An 18,656-nucleotide genomic window follows, 5' to 3' on the forward strand; every position below is an offset into this window, starting at 1 on the left:
TACATAATAGTGAATATATAACATTCAGAAAAAAAAATACAGTAAGACTGCCTTAAAGGCGGTGTTTGATTTAAATGCATGTGTGCTCGACAAGCTACCAGAGAACCAAGATGAGTGGCATCAAGGTTCGATTGAACCACTCAAGAGCACAGGAAAAGATTGGCATGCAAAGCCAATAACTAGCCCAGCGCGCCACAGTACCAATATATCACCTAGCCAGTAAATTATTCTACATGGTAGCTCATAAGAATGTGCAATTTTTGATGATACTGATTTCCGATCGCAGATGATACTGTACCTGTATTATAATGTTTCATTACATTGTCAATGTAGTTGTAAATACACTAATTGATCATTTAAAAATCAATGTTTTGGAAAATCCTAAGATCGAACAAGTTACCATCTCGGAAACTCGAGCCAGACTATATTGCAGAATATCACAAAATTATTCCAAACATCTGAGATGCATTCAGAAAATTCCAAATGTGTTTTCTAAGTGTCGCTGCAGAAGACACATGTGTCATTAGCCATGACTAAGGGCAGACGACCTTCTAAGCAACCACACACTTTTTCATTTAAAAAAGTTTGACAAAAGTGAAATCACCAAGATGAAAGTTTGATCTGATGCTACTGGTTTCAAACAAGCTAGACATTAGGCACGGTGATGAACTTAATAGAGAGAATACATAATACAACAAGAATACAATCTCTATGCCACCTTGGATTTTGGGAATCCTATTACTCAGTATAAATGCAGGGTTCTGCAGTTGGCCATGGATAAAATGATAAATTGGCTTCCTCAAACAAAGCAATGTGTAGCTAGTTAACTAATTTTATGGAGGTCCTCACAGACAACCTAATGACTTCCTAGAAATATTCAGGGTTGCGGTCACCTTCAATGGCACCGGCAGCAGAAAGCATTGCTCATCAGGCTGCACCACTTAAGGTCCGCTTTCTGATAGCAGCAGACTATAATGCTAGTAACGTATTGTTTTTCAAATGCTGACTTAATTACATTTTATTTTTATGACAAAGATGAACTTGGAAAATTTATCAAAGACAGGTTCTTTCGGCAATCACTGACTAATGAGTCCGATTGTCCACCTAAGAAACTCCCTGTTACTAGTCATGGGCTCTGTGGGGTCTTGCATGGCTGATGAGCCCGATCCTAGAGCTGCATCTTCGACAGCACACTTTACAGGGGTTTCCAGGTGGTGGCATCGGTCCTTGGACTTGTGGTTGCTGGTATTAACTTTCTTGGGCTCCTTTTCTGGGCTTCCTCTTTGTATCGGGCGTCTGCAAAGAACTTTGTCCCTTCAATCAGGAGGTTCCTCACAGTAGATCTCTTCTGAGCAAGAGTCTCCCAGGTGTTGATATCTATGTTGCATTTCTTGAGGCTGTCTTTGAAGCACTTTCATTGTCCCTCTCTTATTCGGAAGCCTTCCTTGAGCTGGGTGAAGATGATTTACTTTGGCAGTCAGAACTCTCTGACATCCTAAGCAAATGGCCGACCAGACACATGGCTGACCAGCAGAGTGTGTGTTGGATGATTATGGCCTTGTTGCAGGTGCTCTTGGCTCCTGGCTCCTTCAAGGGCACTGATGCTGGAACACCTGTCCTCCCAGCTGATGTGGCGAATCCGTCTCATACAGAGTTATGCTACCTCTCCAGGGCCTTGAGGTGGCATCTGTGCATAGTCCAAGTTTGAGCTGTATACAAGAGTTGGGAGGATGACCACCTTGTACACAAGTACCTTGGCTTCAGCACGGATGCTGCGGTCATCAAAGACTCTCAACCTTGGGTGTTCGAAGGAGGTGCTCGCGGATACTGCCTGACTTGCAGATTAATTCCAAAAACCGGTTTCTATCTAAGGAATACTAGTATTGGTACCATCAATGTTGGAACTTTGCATCAATGTCAGCCTTAGAGGAGAGGTGGCTCCCCAGGTATGAAACCGTTCCATATTTGGCAGGCTTTCTCAGTTGATCTTGACTGAGGGAGAGACAGAACCTTGCCCTGGGGTTGATTGGTAAGGATTAGAGTATTCTTGAATTTGAGATTGATTCCTTGATATGCTTCTGCGAATGTGTCAGGCATGGCGATTCTCTTCTGAGAGAGTGGAGATGGCCCTGTCATTCATATACTGAAGTTTCACGGGCGATGTGGCATTGGTTTCTTCTTAGATTTCAACCAGTCAAGGTGAAAAGTTCTCTTTCCATTCTTTAGATAATGTCCACTCCACTGGGAGTGCGCTGGTTTCTGTGAGGTAGACACCTGATGCAGGACACCTTTTAATGTGGGTATGCCATTGCACATCAGCAGACACATGGTCCTTGAGAGAGGGTAGGTCCAATTCTAGTGGCAAGGGAACCTCGACAACTGGGGTTATCCCTCCTGTTGCAAACTTCATCTGCCATCCCAGCCGCTGATACAATACGAGTAACGTCCGCCTGGTCCGCCATTCAAGACTTGTTTTGGAGTGCGCTTTGTCTGGTTCCTCCCCGCTTAAGACTCCAGACAGCATTGATTTCTGGAACATTCAAGCCTCTCCTGCATGGCGAAGTGGCAAGCCAAGGAAAGGAATGACTTTGATTAATCATTATTCCCTGCTATACATCATATTTATATCATACATTGGAGGTACCAATACAAACAGAGATTTCTGGGATTACTCAATAAGTCAGGGAGCATCTATGGAGAGAGAAACAGGAGTTAAAGTGTCAGGTTGGTGATCTCTTTCCAGAACTTGAAAATGTTAAGAGATGTACAGGCAAGAGATATGCAAGTACAGAGGTAGGGCAGGGAGAGGGGAGAACAAAATTGAAAGTCTATGATAGGGTTTAAAGCTGGACAAATTAATCAAAAGGAATGGTGCTGTAAGGCAAAAAGGAACTGGTAAAAAAGAAACAAAAGATGGGTCTAGAGGTGGTGCACATGGGAATAGTAGAATCATCATCAATAGCTGCCATAAAGAGAATGGAGACAGCGATTACAATTTGAAAATGTTGAACTCAATGTTAAATCTGGAAGCCTGTAAAGCACAAGTACTATTGCGGAAATGGTATTAACCTATGGTAGTTTGTATTATGCTGCAATCTGTGTGAATCCTATTTGGTCGCATATGTATATACAAAGCTCCAATGTTTATACACTGAGAAAAATAGTGTAAGAAAAATAAGCAAGCAAAAAATTAACATTCACAGTCACATTTCAGAGGGCAAAAATCACCGCACAACTGACTGCAACGTTTATTTTCATTCCAACAGTTAATTATAATCAAGTTTTTTCTCTACTGAAGAAGCTAGTTGTAGTTACAAAAATAGTTTTAACATGAAAAGCAATTTTACATGGAAGTAGTACTGAAGTGTCCGAAGTTGAATAAATCAGGACAAATAAAATTAGGATATTATGTTTGATTATATAAATAATTGAAACACTGAAAGAGAAAAGTAATCACCTTGAATTAATTTCAAGTTAGATTCAAACTATCGTATAGTGGTTATTGTCACGATACCTTGGGCTAGTGTGTGGTCAATTCCAGCCCCAGACACACCTTCTTAGTTCGAGGATCTCATGTCTTCTGCTGGGTTCTCTCTGAAAACCTCACCTGGGAGGAACCAATCACTGTTTGTTGACAGGCAGGAACCAATCACTGTCCCTGGCCAACCCAATGGCTGCCAACCAACCAAACAGAATCCGGCCAATTTCCTGGGTGCCAGGAAATCTGGGATTTCTTTTCCCAAATAAAAAACTTGAGAACATAGTGTTCCAGTGGTCAAGCTATTTGAAACTTTGAATTCTGTACTTCTCCCACTTGACTTAAAGTCTTAGCTAATGATCTCGGGACCAAAAAAATCAATAAAGATAAAAGAAAAGAAATGGGAACAAAGGGAAATCAAAAGGAATAAATTTACATTATAAATTTGCTTTTCGCGGGAATTTTTTGCCCCGAGAATATACTGTCTAAAGTATACTTTTGACAAAAGACACATTTAGTTCTCAATATCAATGTTGCAATATATTTAACAAAGATATTTCTTCAATTTGAATTGTATATTGTGAATTAGAATCCTAGAATGATCGAATGTATAGTGCAGGAGGCCATTTGGCCCATCATGTCTGCATTGGCCCTTGGAAAGAGCACTCTAATTAAGCCCACACCTCCACCCTATCCCCATAACCCAGTAACCTCACCTAACCCTTTTGAACACCAAGGGCAATTTATCATGGCCAATTCACCTAACCTGCACGTCTTTGGACTGTGGGAGGAAACCTGATCACCCGGAGGAAACTCACGCAGAGACGGGGAGAATGTGCAAACTCCACATAGATAGGTCACCCGAGGTCAGAATTCAACCAGGGTCCCTGGAGCTGTGAGGCAGCAATGCTAGCCACTGTGCCACTCCATATAACTATGTTTTTCAGATAATGATTGATTCATACTGTTGAGTTAAAAACAGAACTTACCAAAGCCATCAATATCCAAGTTATGAATTAAAAACAGAACTTACCAAAGCCATCAATATCCAAGTTATCAATGAATTAAAAATAGAACTTACCAAAGCCATCGATATCCAAGTTATTATCAACGACAACATCTAAAAGAGAATCGCCTAAATTTCCGTCTGCTGTAAGTTTCTCTCCATCACGGTTAATAAAATCGACTGTTATTTTATCTTTAGAACTGCAAAATGAGAACAAGTACATGATAGGTACATTTGTTTTGCTGTCTAAAGGTGAATGAAGTGAAAAGATGTTGACATGTACCAACTGAAAGAATGCGCGTATTATATTGGAGGTTTTAGTGATTAAAGAGCATTAAACCAATATGAATAATCAAAATCTTTGCAGTGCAGGAGGGGGCCATTTGGCCCATCGAGTCCGCACTGTTTCTCTGGAAGAGCATTATACCTAGAGTCACTCCCCTACCTCATCCCTGTAACCTTGCACATTCTTTCTTTTCATAAGACCATAGTACTTTGAACAATTCAAAGAATTTTGAAGATAAAGTTCCTCATGGTAGATTTCACCAATAAATCATAAAACCCTCTGCAGAATTTCAACATATTACCTTGGAGTTTTAGAAAAACAGTAGTGTTACTGGATAGATGAGTAAAACTAGTAAAGGAGTTTTGCATTATTGAATGCTACCCATAACAGGAAAAAGCAATCCTTATGGGAAGACCGCGTACACATGTCAGAGAGGGAAAATATCAGGCTGTGCTGAAATACTGTGTGAAAATAGTATTCTGACACTCATTGTGATTGAATACACAAATAATAACCACTTGAATAAAATACCACAGATCAACTATCAGAAAATTGACTCGAAGTTTCCAGAAAAACAGTGGCAGGGAGAAAAGTTGGGAAATCTTTCCAGGATTCCAGGCAGCACAATGGCACAGTGGTTAGGGCTGTTGTCTCACAGCTCTTAAAGAGGCCCAGGTTCAATTCCGGTCATGGGTAACTGTCTGTGTGGGGTTGCACGTTCTCCCAGTGTCTTTGCGGGTTTCCTTCTGGTGCTCCAGTTTTCTCCCACAGTCCAGAGATGTGCAGGTTAGGTGTATTGACCATGCTAAATTGCCCTTTAGTGTCCAGGCATGTGCAGGTTAGGTTACAGGGATAGGGTGGGATGGGCGGAGGAATGGACCCAGGTAGAGTGCTCTTTCGGAGCAACAGTGAAGACTCAATGGGCCAAATGGCCTCCTTCTGGACTGCAGGGATTCTATGATTGTTACACTAGATTATGTTCTAAGGAATAAATATCACAACAATATTAAGTCCATTCACTCAACATGACAGGGGTTGCAGCTTGGTCCCACCACTGCCATTTTGTTTGGTATTACTAAATACATGCACCCATTTGTTTCATGCTGCAGAATAATTCTTGTATCTTAGGTAGTACTCTATAACATACTGTCATGCCCATAAGACATGAAAGTGATCTTAAACTATTTAACTCAGACCTGACTTTCTGCTTATTTAAAATATGGACTTTGCTGGACCAAAAACATGGTTGCTACAGGTCACAAGATTTGCAAGTTGGCTGTGGTTCTGGAAACTTGCAACAGCAGAACAAAGTTCAACCTTCATCCTTGTGGAATCGCACACCTATCATTATGGGGACACATTACAACAAGGAGAGCAGCAACCAGTCTGACTACCCCAGCCTTGACCTGTAACAAAGAAAGTCTTACAACACCAGGTTAAAGTCTAACAGGTTTATTTGAAATCACTAGCTTTCGGAGTGCAGCTCCTTCATCAGGACTCAAGCTAGTGTTGTCAGACTTCTTACTATGCCCACCCCAGTTCAACACAGGCATTTCCACATCACTGTAACAAAGAGACAGCTATCAAAACTTTTATACTTGTGGTTGCGCGAATAGCCACCATCTATCTCTGAAGGTAAACAACAGATTTTGACCTAAGACATAGCAACTGAATGCTTACCTGAAACTAACTCATCAATAGTCAACATCACATGTTCTAAGCTCCCTTGGGGTTTGAACATTTTCATTTTTAAAACAAATTTAGAGTACCCAATTTTTTTTTCCCAATTAACAGGCAATTTAGCGTGGTCAGCCCAGCTAACCTGCACATCTTTGGGTTCATAGAGTTTGCAGTGCAGGAGGCCAGTCGGCCCATTGAGTCTGCACCCGCCCTTGGAAAGAGCACCCTACCCAAGCCCACACCTCTACCCTATCCCCATAACCCAGTAACCTACCCAACCATTTTGGACACTAAGGGCAATTTAGCATGGCCAATCCACCTAACCTGCACATCTTTCGACTGTGGGAGGAAACCAGAGCACCCGGAGGAAACCCACGCAGAATGGGGAGAACGTGCAGATTCCACACAGACAGTCACCCAAGCCGGGAATCGAACCTGGGACCCTGGAGCTGTGAAGCAACTGTGCTAACCACTGTGCTACCATGCAGCCCTAGGAAATTTTTCATGTTACATTCCTGGACTCCCATTTAGGCTATCAACACCAAAGCCGGATTCCAGGCTCACAACCAAGCCTGCCTCAAGTCTAAACCTCATTGAAGCCGGGTTTTCTGGAAGATTCCTGCCTTTGCCTGTGGATCGGACCAGGTCTCTGGATACCAACCTCATTTTGCTGCAACATCACCAATTTTAAAAGGAATTTGGCAATTCCTGCTTTCAGCTTGCTGAACCTGTCTGAACTTTAACACCTACATGAAGACATCCTTACTGAACTGACATTCACATGAATTAACATTCATTTTTTTGGTTCTTTTCTTTTTTTTTAAATATTATTCCTAGTTGTAAAACTCTTTCTTTCTAAATTCCTTCTTCTGTGCTTGTGTGTGTATGCAGCTGTAACGACTATCCCCCATGTTCAAATGTATGAATAAACAATACTTCTGATTGAACCCTAAAGAGAGTTTGCTGCAAGTAGCTTTAAAATAGATGTCACATATTTTAAAGAGTGTTTGAGGAAACGTGGCAGCCTATTTCGAAATTTAAAACACCTCTGCTTACGGTCCACAAAAGGACAGCTGCATGATGCGTCTGAAGTTATTTTTATTAAGGTTCTTCAGCTGCTTCATCAATTACCTTCCTTCCATAATAAGGTCAAAAGTGAGGATGTTGGCTGATATTGCACAATGTTCAGAATCATTTGCAGCTCTTCAGATACTGAAGCAGTCCATGTCCAAATGCAGAAAGGCCTGGACAATATCTAGGTTTGGGCTGACAAATGGCAAGTAACACTCACCACACAAGTGCCACACAATGTCCATCTCCAACAACAGAGAATCTAACCATCGCCCCATGGCATTCAATGACATTACCATCGCTGAATCCCACACAAGCAACATGCTGGGTGAAACTGAACTAGACTAGCCAAATAATTAATGTGGATAGAAGAGCAGTTCAGTGAGTAGGTATCCTGTGGCCAAAAACCTGTCCACCATCTACGAGGCACAAGCTAGGAGTGTAATGGAATACTCTCCACCTGCCTGGATGAGTACAGCTCCAACAACACTCACAAAGCTCAACGCCAGCCAGGTTGTTTGGCACCCCATCCGCAAACATTCACTCACCCCAACAACAATGCACAGTGGCAACAGTGTACACCAACTACAAAATGTGCTGCAAGAACTCATCAAGGCACCTTAGACAGCACCTTCCAAGCCCATGACCGCTACCATCCAGAAGGATCAGAATCAGACACATGGGAACACCATCACCTACAAATTCCCTCCAAGCCACTCACTATCCTGGCTTGGAAATACATCTCCATTCCTTCACTGTTGTTAGGTCAATATCCTGGAACTCACTTCCTAACGTCACTGTGGGTGTACCTCCACCACAGGAACTGCAGCAGATCAAGGAGGCAGCTCACCACCACCTTCTCAGGGGAAATTAGTAATGGGCAATAAATGTTGGCTTGCTCAGTGATACCCACATCCCATGAACGAATAGAAAAATGTAATTTGTGGGACCAGGAAGAACATTTATGCTGATTCGTCTATGAACTCTCGCAGATACAAGTTCCAGATGAACAGTGACAGTGAACAGAAATCCCATTCCAACTACCAAATTGCTTGTTAGGAAAAGGAAATAAGGTGTGGGTCTTGCAGAGTACACCACCTGTGCAATGGCCACATGGACATATCGTATTTCATCGATGTTGGCTGCTTTTTTGCAAATTGCAAATGTGGAGAAGTGTGAAATGACAGACATAATTGCTGTTTATTAAGCATGCGAGCGTATACTTTGGAAATGGATAAGAAGTTGGTTGACAAGTAAGTGGCAACAAGCAGAGGAGAATTACTGAGTACCACATAGATTTCTGTTGGCACCACTGCTGTCACTAATTTATATTTAGGGGAATTCTGAAACTTTAAGAGAAATGCTGATAGAGTCAAAAGAAGAAAGATAGGAAGAAGCTTGAAGAGCATAAACACTGACAGACCAGTTGGGCTGAAAGTTGATGTAATTCTATGGTCCTTTTATGGCTGAAAGTGTATATAAAGAATATATATGATTGTCAGAACTTTCCCAAGAAAATGGAAATAATGTTGAGATTGAATTGTATCAGACAGGTAAGATGAAACAAACAAGGTTGCAGTACAATTTACCTAATATTATTTGCTGTACATACACATCAGTAGTAACCAACAACAGTTGAGAGTTCAGTTTAAATCACTAAACCCAGCAGTAGCACTTACTGCCATGATTTAAATACACTTAAATATGGACTATATTTTAAAACAACACAGAAATGCAATCCTTATCTTGAGAATTCTGTCTTCAGATCATTATTTGAAAATTACTAGCCCTTTTCAAATTAAATCCCAGAGACATGTTCCCCATACACGAGTGGCCATGTAAATAATTAGTAAATGGATCAGATTTTTAAATTGTGCACCTTCATAGCGAGTTCATTTAAAGACAAATACAAGACGACATGCAGTCAGGAACTTGAAACATATTTTCATTTTTCACTAGCTCTGTGTATGTTGGACTGTATATATTTTCCCTTTCTATTATGTTGTATTTTCTCATTTTCTTCTGACAATAAAAAGCACCAAGATTACATTGCCAGATATCTGAATGAGAGACTGTGCATTATTGCTCCTCAAACATCTCCAATTTATTTTAGCAGCATTTAAAAAAAAGTTAACCAAACTTTCTTCCTCCAGTGCCGAAAAAGCAGTCTCATTTCTAACCTGTGTAAAGCACATCACCAGCAATAGCTTTTCCTCCTACACCATCAATTATGATGTTCTTTAATAACCTCTCTTTGGAGGTCTTCTCCTCATGCAGCTATGTGCCCCCCCCCACCCCCCCCCTCCCTCTCCCCTCCAGTGCAACAGAATCTGTGAGCATGGGGTCAGGTTCCACAAGCATGCTGATGGCATCCAACTCTACCAACCCCTCACTTACCTCAACTGTATAATCACCTCAGATTGCTTGCCCAATATTAAATCCTAGATGAATTAAAATTAATTCCAAATAAATAGTTTGGGAAATTGAGCACAATACTCCAGTTGAAGCCTAACCAGTAATTTATAAAAGTTTAGAGCCCAGAATTCTGTTTCATGGAGAATTCCGATTGGTGAGAGCTTCAGACTGCTGAAATCGTATTGCAAATGACCAGATATCCTGCTATTTGGGGGATAATGATCACCAGCACACAAGGTGAACATTCACACTCTTCTCCAAAAAGAACTATTAGATCTTTAACTGCCATCCATCTAATAGAAAAGAAAAACCTTTATTCTTTCATGGGATCTGGGCATCGTGGCAAAGTCAGTATTTGTTGCCTACCCTAATTATCCTTGAAGAGTCGCTTGGTAGGCCATTTCAAAGGGGTCAATAAGAGTCAACCACACTGCTGTAAGGATGGGAGATTTCTTTCCCTGAAGGGCATTAGTGAGCCAGATGGGTTTTTACGACAGTGATAGTTGTCATAGTCACCATTAGTGAGACTAGTTTTATATTCCAAATTTATTAACAGAATTTAAATTCCACCAGCTGTCAAGGTGGGATTTGAACCCATGTCCCCAGAGTATTAGCCTGGGCTTCTGAATTAATAATCACGCTACTGTCCGAAAGGTATAACATTTCATCAAAAAAACATACCCAACAATGCAACACTCCTTCAGTGTTCCACAGAAGTGCCAACCAATACCATCTATTCAAATCTCTGGATTGAGCCCATGCTTTCCGATTTAGGGTGATCACTAAACCAAGCCTAATTATTTTAGGATGGTAAGTAACTATTATTGAATCAACAAAGACGCAGGAGGTGAAATGGTAATGGTGAATGTACTAGATATGCAACAAGTAATTAAAATCTGTGCTGACGCATGCACGTATAGTAAACGAAAACATGTAAAGGGATAAAGCATTGCTGTGGAATGTAAAACAAAGAATCTTTTTGTCGGCTTTCTTTCACTGGATAGCAACAGGCATCCATCTACAACAAAGGATTAAAATGGATTTGTAAACAATTTGAAAAAAATAATTACCCTGTTTGGAGACGGAGGCAAAATAACTTTAAAAAATTCATTCATAGGATGTGGACATTGCTGGCTAAGCCAGCATTTATTGTCCGTCCCCAATTGCTCTCAACAAAGTGGTGGTAAGCTGTCTTCTTGAACCGCTGCCGTCCAAATGGGGTAGGTACAATCAGAGCGTTGTTAAGGAGGGAGGTTGAGGATTTTGATCCAGCAGCAATGAAGGGACAACAATTTAGTTCCAAGACAGATGTTGTGTGACTTGCAGGGGTTTTGCAGGTGGTGGTGTTCCCTGGCACCTGCTGTCCATGTCTTTCTAGGGCTGGATTTGGAAAGTGCTGTCGAAGGAACCTTGGCAGGTTGCTGCAGTGCATCTTGTATATGGTACACACTGCAGTGCGCGCCAGCGGTGGAGGGAGAAGGTTGTTGATTCATTGTCAATCAAATGGGCTTTGTCCTGGATAGTGACGAGCTTCTTCAGTATTATTAGAGCTGCACTCACACAGGCCAAGTGCAACGTATTCCATCATACTCCTGACTCGTGCCTAACTAATGTTAAACAGGCTTTGAGAACTATGGAGGTGAGTTACTAGCAGCAATAGTCCCCGCCTCTGGCCAACTATTCTAGCCACTATATTTATATGGCTGGTCTAGCTCAGTTTCTGTTCCATAGTGACTCACGCTCAGGTTGTTGATGGTGGGGGATTGGGAGACGGTAGTGTGCCCAAGCAAGTGTCTTAGTTTAAAGAGATTTGATTCACTTTTGTTGGAGATGGTCTGGCACTCGTGTGGCAGGATTACGACTTGTCACCCATCAGCCCAAGCCTGAATATTGTTCAGGTCTTGCTGCATGCTACTGCTTTAGGATGTGAGAAGTGCAAAAGATATTCAACACTTTGGAATTATCAGTGAACCTCCCCACTTCTGAACTTATGTTGGAGGGAAGATTATTGATGAAGTAGCTGAAGGTGGTTGGGCCGAGGACACTATCTTGCTTCTGCAGCAATGTCCTGAGGCTAAGATGATTGGCCATCACAGCACAACCATCTTCCTTTGTGCTACGTGTGACACCAATGAATTAAAGGAATGCCTGGAATCTCACCGGCTTCCAATTTTGCTTCAGCGCCCTGATGCCACACAAGTCAACTACTGCCTTGGTATCATAGACACCTTACCTGTGGAATTGTGTTATTTTTTTTCCACATTTGCACCAATGGCATAATGAGATCATGAATAGAGCGAAACTGGCAGAATCCGATCTGAGCATCAGTAAGCAGCTATTACAGACCAGGTGCAACTTGATAGAATTGCAAATGATTGCTTGCTTCCATCTTTTTGCAGATGATTCAGAGTAGGCTGATGGAGCATTAATTGGCTGGATTGGATTTGTCCTGCTTTTTGGAAAAAGGAATTTCCTGGGCATTTTTCCAGATTGCCAGGTAGGTGCCAGTATTGGAAGGACTGAACTAGGGGAGTAGCTAGTTCTGAGAACAAGCTTTCGGTACTATGGCTTTAATGTTGTCAGGGCCCATTTATTAGCTCCAGCGCCGTCAGCCATTTATTCATATCATGTGCAGTAAATCAAATTGACTGAAGACTGGCATCTGCAATGCTGGGGACTGCAGGAGGAGGCATACATGGATGACCTACTCAGTATTTCTGGTTAAGATGGTTGCAAATGCTTCAGCCTTGTCTTTTGCACTGCCGTGCTGGGCTCTACCAGCATTTAGGAAGATGTTTGAGGAGACTCCTCCTCAGGTGGTGGTTTAATTGCCTGACATCATTCATAACTGATGTGGCAGGAGGGCAGGGCTTTACTCTGATCTCTTAATTGTGGGATTGCTTACCACTTGCTGCTCCCTCCCATCTTTTGGCATGCAGCCCTGCGTTGTAGCTTCACCAGGCTGACATCTCATTTTTAGCTATAATTGCTCCTAGTATGTTCTCCTGCACTCCTCACTGATCCAGGGGTTGATCCCACCCCCAGCCATGAGGTTACAGATTGTGGCGAAATATATCCTATTATTTGTGACGCACAGAATCTCATGGGTTTCCAATTTTGAGCTGCTAGATCTGCTCTGAATCTATCCATTGCATATAGTGCCATACAACACGATGGATGGTGTCCTCAGTGTGATGATGGGATCTTGTCTCCATAAGGTTACTCCTAACAATATTGTCACAAACAGATACATCTGGGACAAATAGATCGTGGAGAACAAGGTCAAGTAGGTTTCTCACTCAAGCTGGTTCTCTCACCACCTGCTGCAGGCATACTCTGGCAAAATATGTCCTTCAGGACTCAGCCAGCTCAGTCAGTTTTGGTAATGGGCAACCGACAAGAGCACATTCTTTGCTTTTGTTACCTGAAGTGTTTCTTCCAAGTGGTGTTCAACATGGAGGAGCAATGACTCACCAGTTGAGGGAGGGGAGTAGACAGTAACCAGCAAAAGATTTCTCTGCTTATGTTTGACCTGATGCCATGAAGTTTCATTGGGCTCGAAGTCATCCCTCCCAACTGTAAACCACAGTGCTGCCATCGCTAGTGGATCAGTCCTGACGGGTCAGACTGTGATTGGAGGAGTCTGGGACACTGACCATGTGAGTATGACTATGTCAAGCTGCTGTTTGACTAGTCATGGGACAGTTTTCCCAATTTTGGCACAAGTTCTCAGATGATAGTGGAGTTTACAGGACTGACTCAGCAGAGTCTGCCTTTGTCAAGTCAGATACATAGGTCAATGCCAGGTGGTATACCTGATTTTATTCTTGATGTGGAGATGCCGGCGTTGGACTGGGGTGAGCACAGTAAGAAGTCTTACAACACCAGGTTAAGTCCAACAGGTTTGTTTCAAACACGAGCTTTCGGAGCGCAGCTCCTTCCTCAGGTGAATGGCGAGGTATGTTCCAGAAACATTTATATAGACAAAGTCAGAGATGCTGGACAATGCTTGGAATGCGAGCATTTGCAGGTAATCAAATCATTACAGATCCAGGGAGAGGGATAATCACAGGTTAAAGAGGTGTGAATTGTCTCAAGCCAGAACAGTTGGTGGGATTTTGCAAGTCCAGGCCAGATGGGGGGGGGGGGGGGGGGGGTGTAATGCGACATGAATCCAAGATCCCTGTTGAGGCCGCACTCAAGCGTGCGGAACTTAGCTACAAGTTTTTGCTCGGCAATTCTGCGTTGTCGCGTGTCCTGAAGACCACCTTGGAGAACGCTTACCCGGAGATCAGAGGCTGAATGCCCTTGACTGCTGAAGTGTTCCCCGACTGGAAGGGAACATTCCTGCCTGGTGATTGTCGCACGATGCCCGTTCATTCGTTGTCGCAGTGTCTGCATGGTCTTGCCAATGTACCACGCTTCAGGACATCCTTTCCTGCAGCGCGAGAGGTTTTATTCTTTTATTTTATTCTTATTCAACTTTTCAGGCTTGGTACAATTGATAGCAGCTTGCTGGCCCATTTCAGAGTTTGTTTATTTTTTATTCTATTCTCAAAGTTACAAAGCCAATGTAAAGTGTGGACAGGGTAATATCTTAGCCCATCTCCTTGCTTGCACTAAAAAACAATTCAAATTGAAAAATTCAAGGTCTCCACAAGAGTCATACAAGATCCAACCTGACAAGAAAAGGCATTGCACCTCATCTTGGGCTTAATCTGAAGCTTGATCTTTGCAATAGAGTACATGCTTTAAATTGGTAACCAAGAGCAGCTGTCCCTACTTGGCGAAGCATTGGGGCTTCATTACAAGAGTGTAAAATGGTGTTTCTACTGGGTGTTGGGGGCATTGGAAGAATCCATGTCTTTACTCTGCAAGCTTGGAAATAAAACCGTCGAGTTACAGGTTGGATTCAGGCTTATTCTTTCCTCAACACAGAGGGCCGATACAAGTCAATCACATTGTTCTGGATTGGGAGTTTGCTACACAGTAGGACAGGAAGTAATCAAAATGAGACAAGAAGGCACTGCAATAATCATCTATATATTGGGAGAATCAGATTTCCAAAGGTAGCCGGAAAATGTATTCATAGAATGTATTCATGGGTAGCACGGTAGCATTGTGGATAGCACAATTGCTTCACAGCTCCAGGTTCGATTCCGGCTTGGGTCACTGTCTGTGCGGAGTCTGCACATCCTCCCAGTGTGTGCGTGGGTTTCCTCCGGTTTCCTCCCACAGTCAAAAGATGTGCAGGTTAGGTGGATTGTCCATGATAAATTGCCCTTAGTGTCCAAAATTGCCCTTAGTGTTGGGTGGGGTTACTGGGTTATGGGGATAGGGTGGAGGTGTTGACCTTGGGTAGGGTGTTCTTTCCAAGAGCCGGTGCAGACTCGATGGGCCGAATGGCCTCCTTCTGCACTGTAAATTCTATGATAATCTATGATTCTATGTTTTGGGAGCAATTGCTTACAACAGTACATTCACATTCAAGACCCAAACAAGGAGCAGGCTGGTTGACATCAGTGAAGGGCCACTAAGTGACAGCAATCACAACATGATAGAATTTCAGGTTCAGTTTGAAAGCGAGACGTCTGGGTTCATGACTAGTGTTTTAAACCTAAATGAAGCCAACTATGAGGGTATGAAGGCAGATGTGAACTGGGAATCTATGTTAAAACGTAGGCCAGGAGACAGAGTGGCAGTCGTTTAAGAAGATATTTAATATCTTATGAGGTTGAGGGGACATCTAATAGAAACGTACAAGATAATGAATGGCTTGGATAGGATGGACATAGGGAAGTTGTTTCCATTAGCAGGGGAGACTAGGACGCGGGGGCACAGCCTTAGAATAAAAGGGAGTCACTTTAGAACAGAGATGAGGAGAAATTTCTTCAGCCAGAGAGTGGTAGGTCTGTGGAATTCATTGCCACAGAGGGCGGTGGAGGCCGGGACATTGAGAGTCTTTAAGACAGAAATTGATAAATTCTTGATTTCTCGAGGAATTAAGGGCTATGGTGAGAGAGCGGGTAAATGGAGTTGAAATCAATCATGATTGAATGGTGGAGTGGACTCGATGGGCCGAATGGCCTTACTTCCACTCCTATGTCTTATGGTCTTATCTCTCAGCAAAGACTTATCCCACTGAAAAAGAACGGTTCTTTGAGGAGGATGCATTATCTATGGCGAAATAAGGAAGTCAAAGCTAGTATTAAATTGCAAAGAATAGGTCTAAGTCAGAGGATTGGACAGGCTCGAAGAACCAGCAAAGAATGATTACAAAGATAATAAAGGGTCAGAAAGCAGAGTATGAGAGAAAGTTAGCTAGCAATATAAAAACAGAGTGAGCATTTTTACCAGTATTTGAGTAGCAAAAGTGTAACTCAAGTTGATCCCCTAAAGAGTACGGGGAAATCGATAATGGAAAACAAAACGGCAGAAGCATTGAACAGGTATTCCGTATCTGTGCTCACAGTAGAAGACTTGGAAAACTTCCCAAAAATAACTGAAAATCAAACTGATAGTGAGGGATGAACTTAATACAATCAACGTTACAAGGGAGAAAATGCTCTGAAAACAATTTGACTTGAAGGCTGACTAAGTCCCCAGGATTAGGTCTTAGTGGTGGCACAGATGCATTGGCTCTGATCTTCCAAACTTCCTTAGAATCTGGAAGGGTTCCAGCAGATTGGAAATCTGTAGCACCCTTATTCAAGAAAGGAGGCAGAAAGCAGGAAACTATAGGTCAGTTAGCCTAACATCTGTCATAGGGTAAGTGCTAGCATTCATTATTGAGGAAGTTACAGCAGGATACTTAGAAAGTCACGATGTGATCAGGCAGAGACAACAGAGCTTTGTGAAAAAGAAATCATACTTAACTAATCCAATAGTTTTTTGATGAAGTAACATTCAAGGTGGATAAAGGGGAACTGGCAGATTTTTTTACTAACCAGAAATGTAATTAACTTGCTCTAGATTCCCAATTAGGCCCATTTGGCTCGTAACAACATGGTGGACAACACAGAGCGAAAAGAGGCTGAAGGATCCAAATCTGCATATACTTTTAAAAACTCCCAGTTACTCACAAGTTATCAAACAAAATAATAAAATGTTGAATCTGATTGATGAAAAGAGAACATCTTGTGGAAGCTTTTTAACTCAATCAGAACAAATGCAAGAATGTCAAATTTAAAACAATCACATTTTATTGGCTGAATGTTGGCATGGCAAAATCAAGAGGGAACAACAGGCTCCTCAAGCTGCCGAGTAATTCAAAAAAGGCTCAAATATATTCCTTTGCTTGAAGAAAATTGGTCCCTGTGTATCAATGTATCCAGCAAACGTAAAATGAGCCACATTACAAACTTGACTAATTATCTTAAACAGGGTAATGCCTCAGCCAAACAAAGTTGACTTGTCAATCAGCACCCATCTGTCCTGTAGTATAATCTGCAGTGATCATTTGAAATATGCATTCTTGTACTTGTCCTGAGCACATGAAAAACTTCAACATATTCAAAGTTCTAACAATCTAATTATTTTAAATTATAGCTAACTATAACAGTTTTATGAAGCGTTTTGACCTCTTCAAATCCTAATACAATCTTCAAATACATTTCCTCCATGCCAACTCTCAGGATAGTTGAAGATATACTTACAGGAATCTTGGAAGAGATGCACAAGTTGGAATGTCTATCTCAATTCTAATCAAAAATAAATCACATTTACCCAATACCTGTATTTCTTGATACAGTATGCTGTTTACTGTTGGACTATGGGGAACCGCCCAAAGTGCACACTGCGAGGTCGCGCTAAAGGCAATGGGATCAAAAGCCTCAGAATCAACTTTAATCTTTGTTAAAGGGCAAGCCGATATTGGAGATATGCCTTGCTGTTAGAGTAAGTGCCATAGGATGTTTACGTCCAGCTCGAAGGCAAACACACAGCCTCGGTTTAATACCAACTCTTCATATCCGCTTCTGCCCCCCGTGACTTTCCTGTCATGACACTCCTCTGAGAAAGCCCTCAGCCCACCTGGGCAATGTCATGTGATCTGACAATCATCAATAGGTTAAAGTTCCTTTATTGCACATTACACAGTCATCTGTTACCACATCCATTTCAGCAGAAATGAGCACAGCCCCTCTGGGTACTGCACTGCCCCGCCCCGGTGCCTCTCACCTCTGTAGCCGGGCGGCCGTGCTCAGTAAATGTCGGCCCCACGTCTCCCTGCTGCTCGCACCCACTCTGCCACAGAAAGACAGCCCGTCCTCTCCCCGGCAACTCCTCGGGCCCCAGTACCGAGAACAATCATGGTGCCGCAAACGCTTGAACACCGCACTTTGGGAAGTCAGCAGAAATCGCCGAGTAGCCGTGACCGCCATGACCGGACCGCTCACTTTGACGCCGTTTGAAACTTGTTTCCGCTGGCCTGGCCGCGCGCCCACCTGCCTGTGGTGACGTCACTGGCCGCGCGCGTCCTGGAGGGTGGGCCAGCGAGGGGGCGGGGCAAAGGGAGGGGCGGGACTTTGAGGACGGGGCTTGGTAAAGGGGCGGGACCTGGAGAGGCCGGCTTGGGGCAGGGGCGGGGCAAAAAGGGCGGGGCTGAAGCAGGAGGGGACGGGTAACGGGCGGGGCTACAGCAGGGGGCGCGGGGATAGGGCGGGGCCGGAGTAGGAGGGGGCGGGGCCGGAGTAGGAGGGGGCGGGGATTGGGCGGCGCCT

The 18,656-nt window shown here is 42.9% G+C and overlaps 1 protein-coding gene across 1 annotated transcript in view; it reads right to left on the minus strand.

The window, feature by feature from the left end:
- The window catches only part of LOC119977439 (adrenodoxin-like), a 37,498-nt gene extending 19,092 nt beyond the window's left edge, over positions 1–18,406 (minus strand). Inside the window, exons 1-2 of the mRNA XM_038818348.1 lie at positions 18,115–18,406; positions 4,560–4,684 (exon numbers count right to left, since the gene is read on the minus strand). Coding sequence (XP_038674276.1) covers positions 4,560–4,684; positions 18,115–18,317 — 328 coding nt within the window. The 5' untranslated portion in view covers positions 18,318–18,406. The remainder of the gene's footprint in view (positions 1–4,559; positions 4,685–18,114) is intronic.
- Positions 18,407–18,656: the final 250 nt, after the last annotated feature.

Source organism: Scyliorhinus canicula, chromosome 14, assembly GCF_902713615.1.
Source record: "Scyliorhinus canicula chromosome 14, sScyCan1.1, whole genome shotgun sequence".
NCBI lineage: Eukaryota > Metazoa > Chordata > Chondrichthyes > Carcharhiniformes > Scyliorhinidae > Scyliorhinus > Scyliorhinus canicula.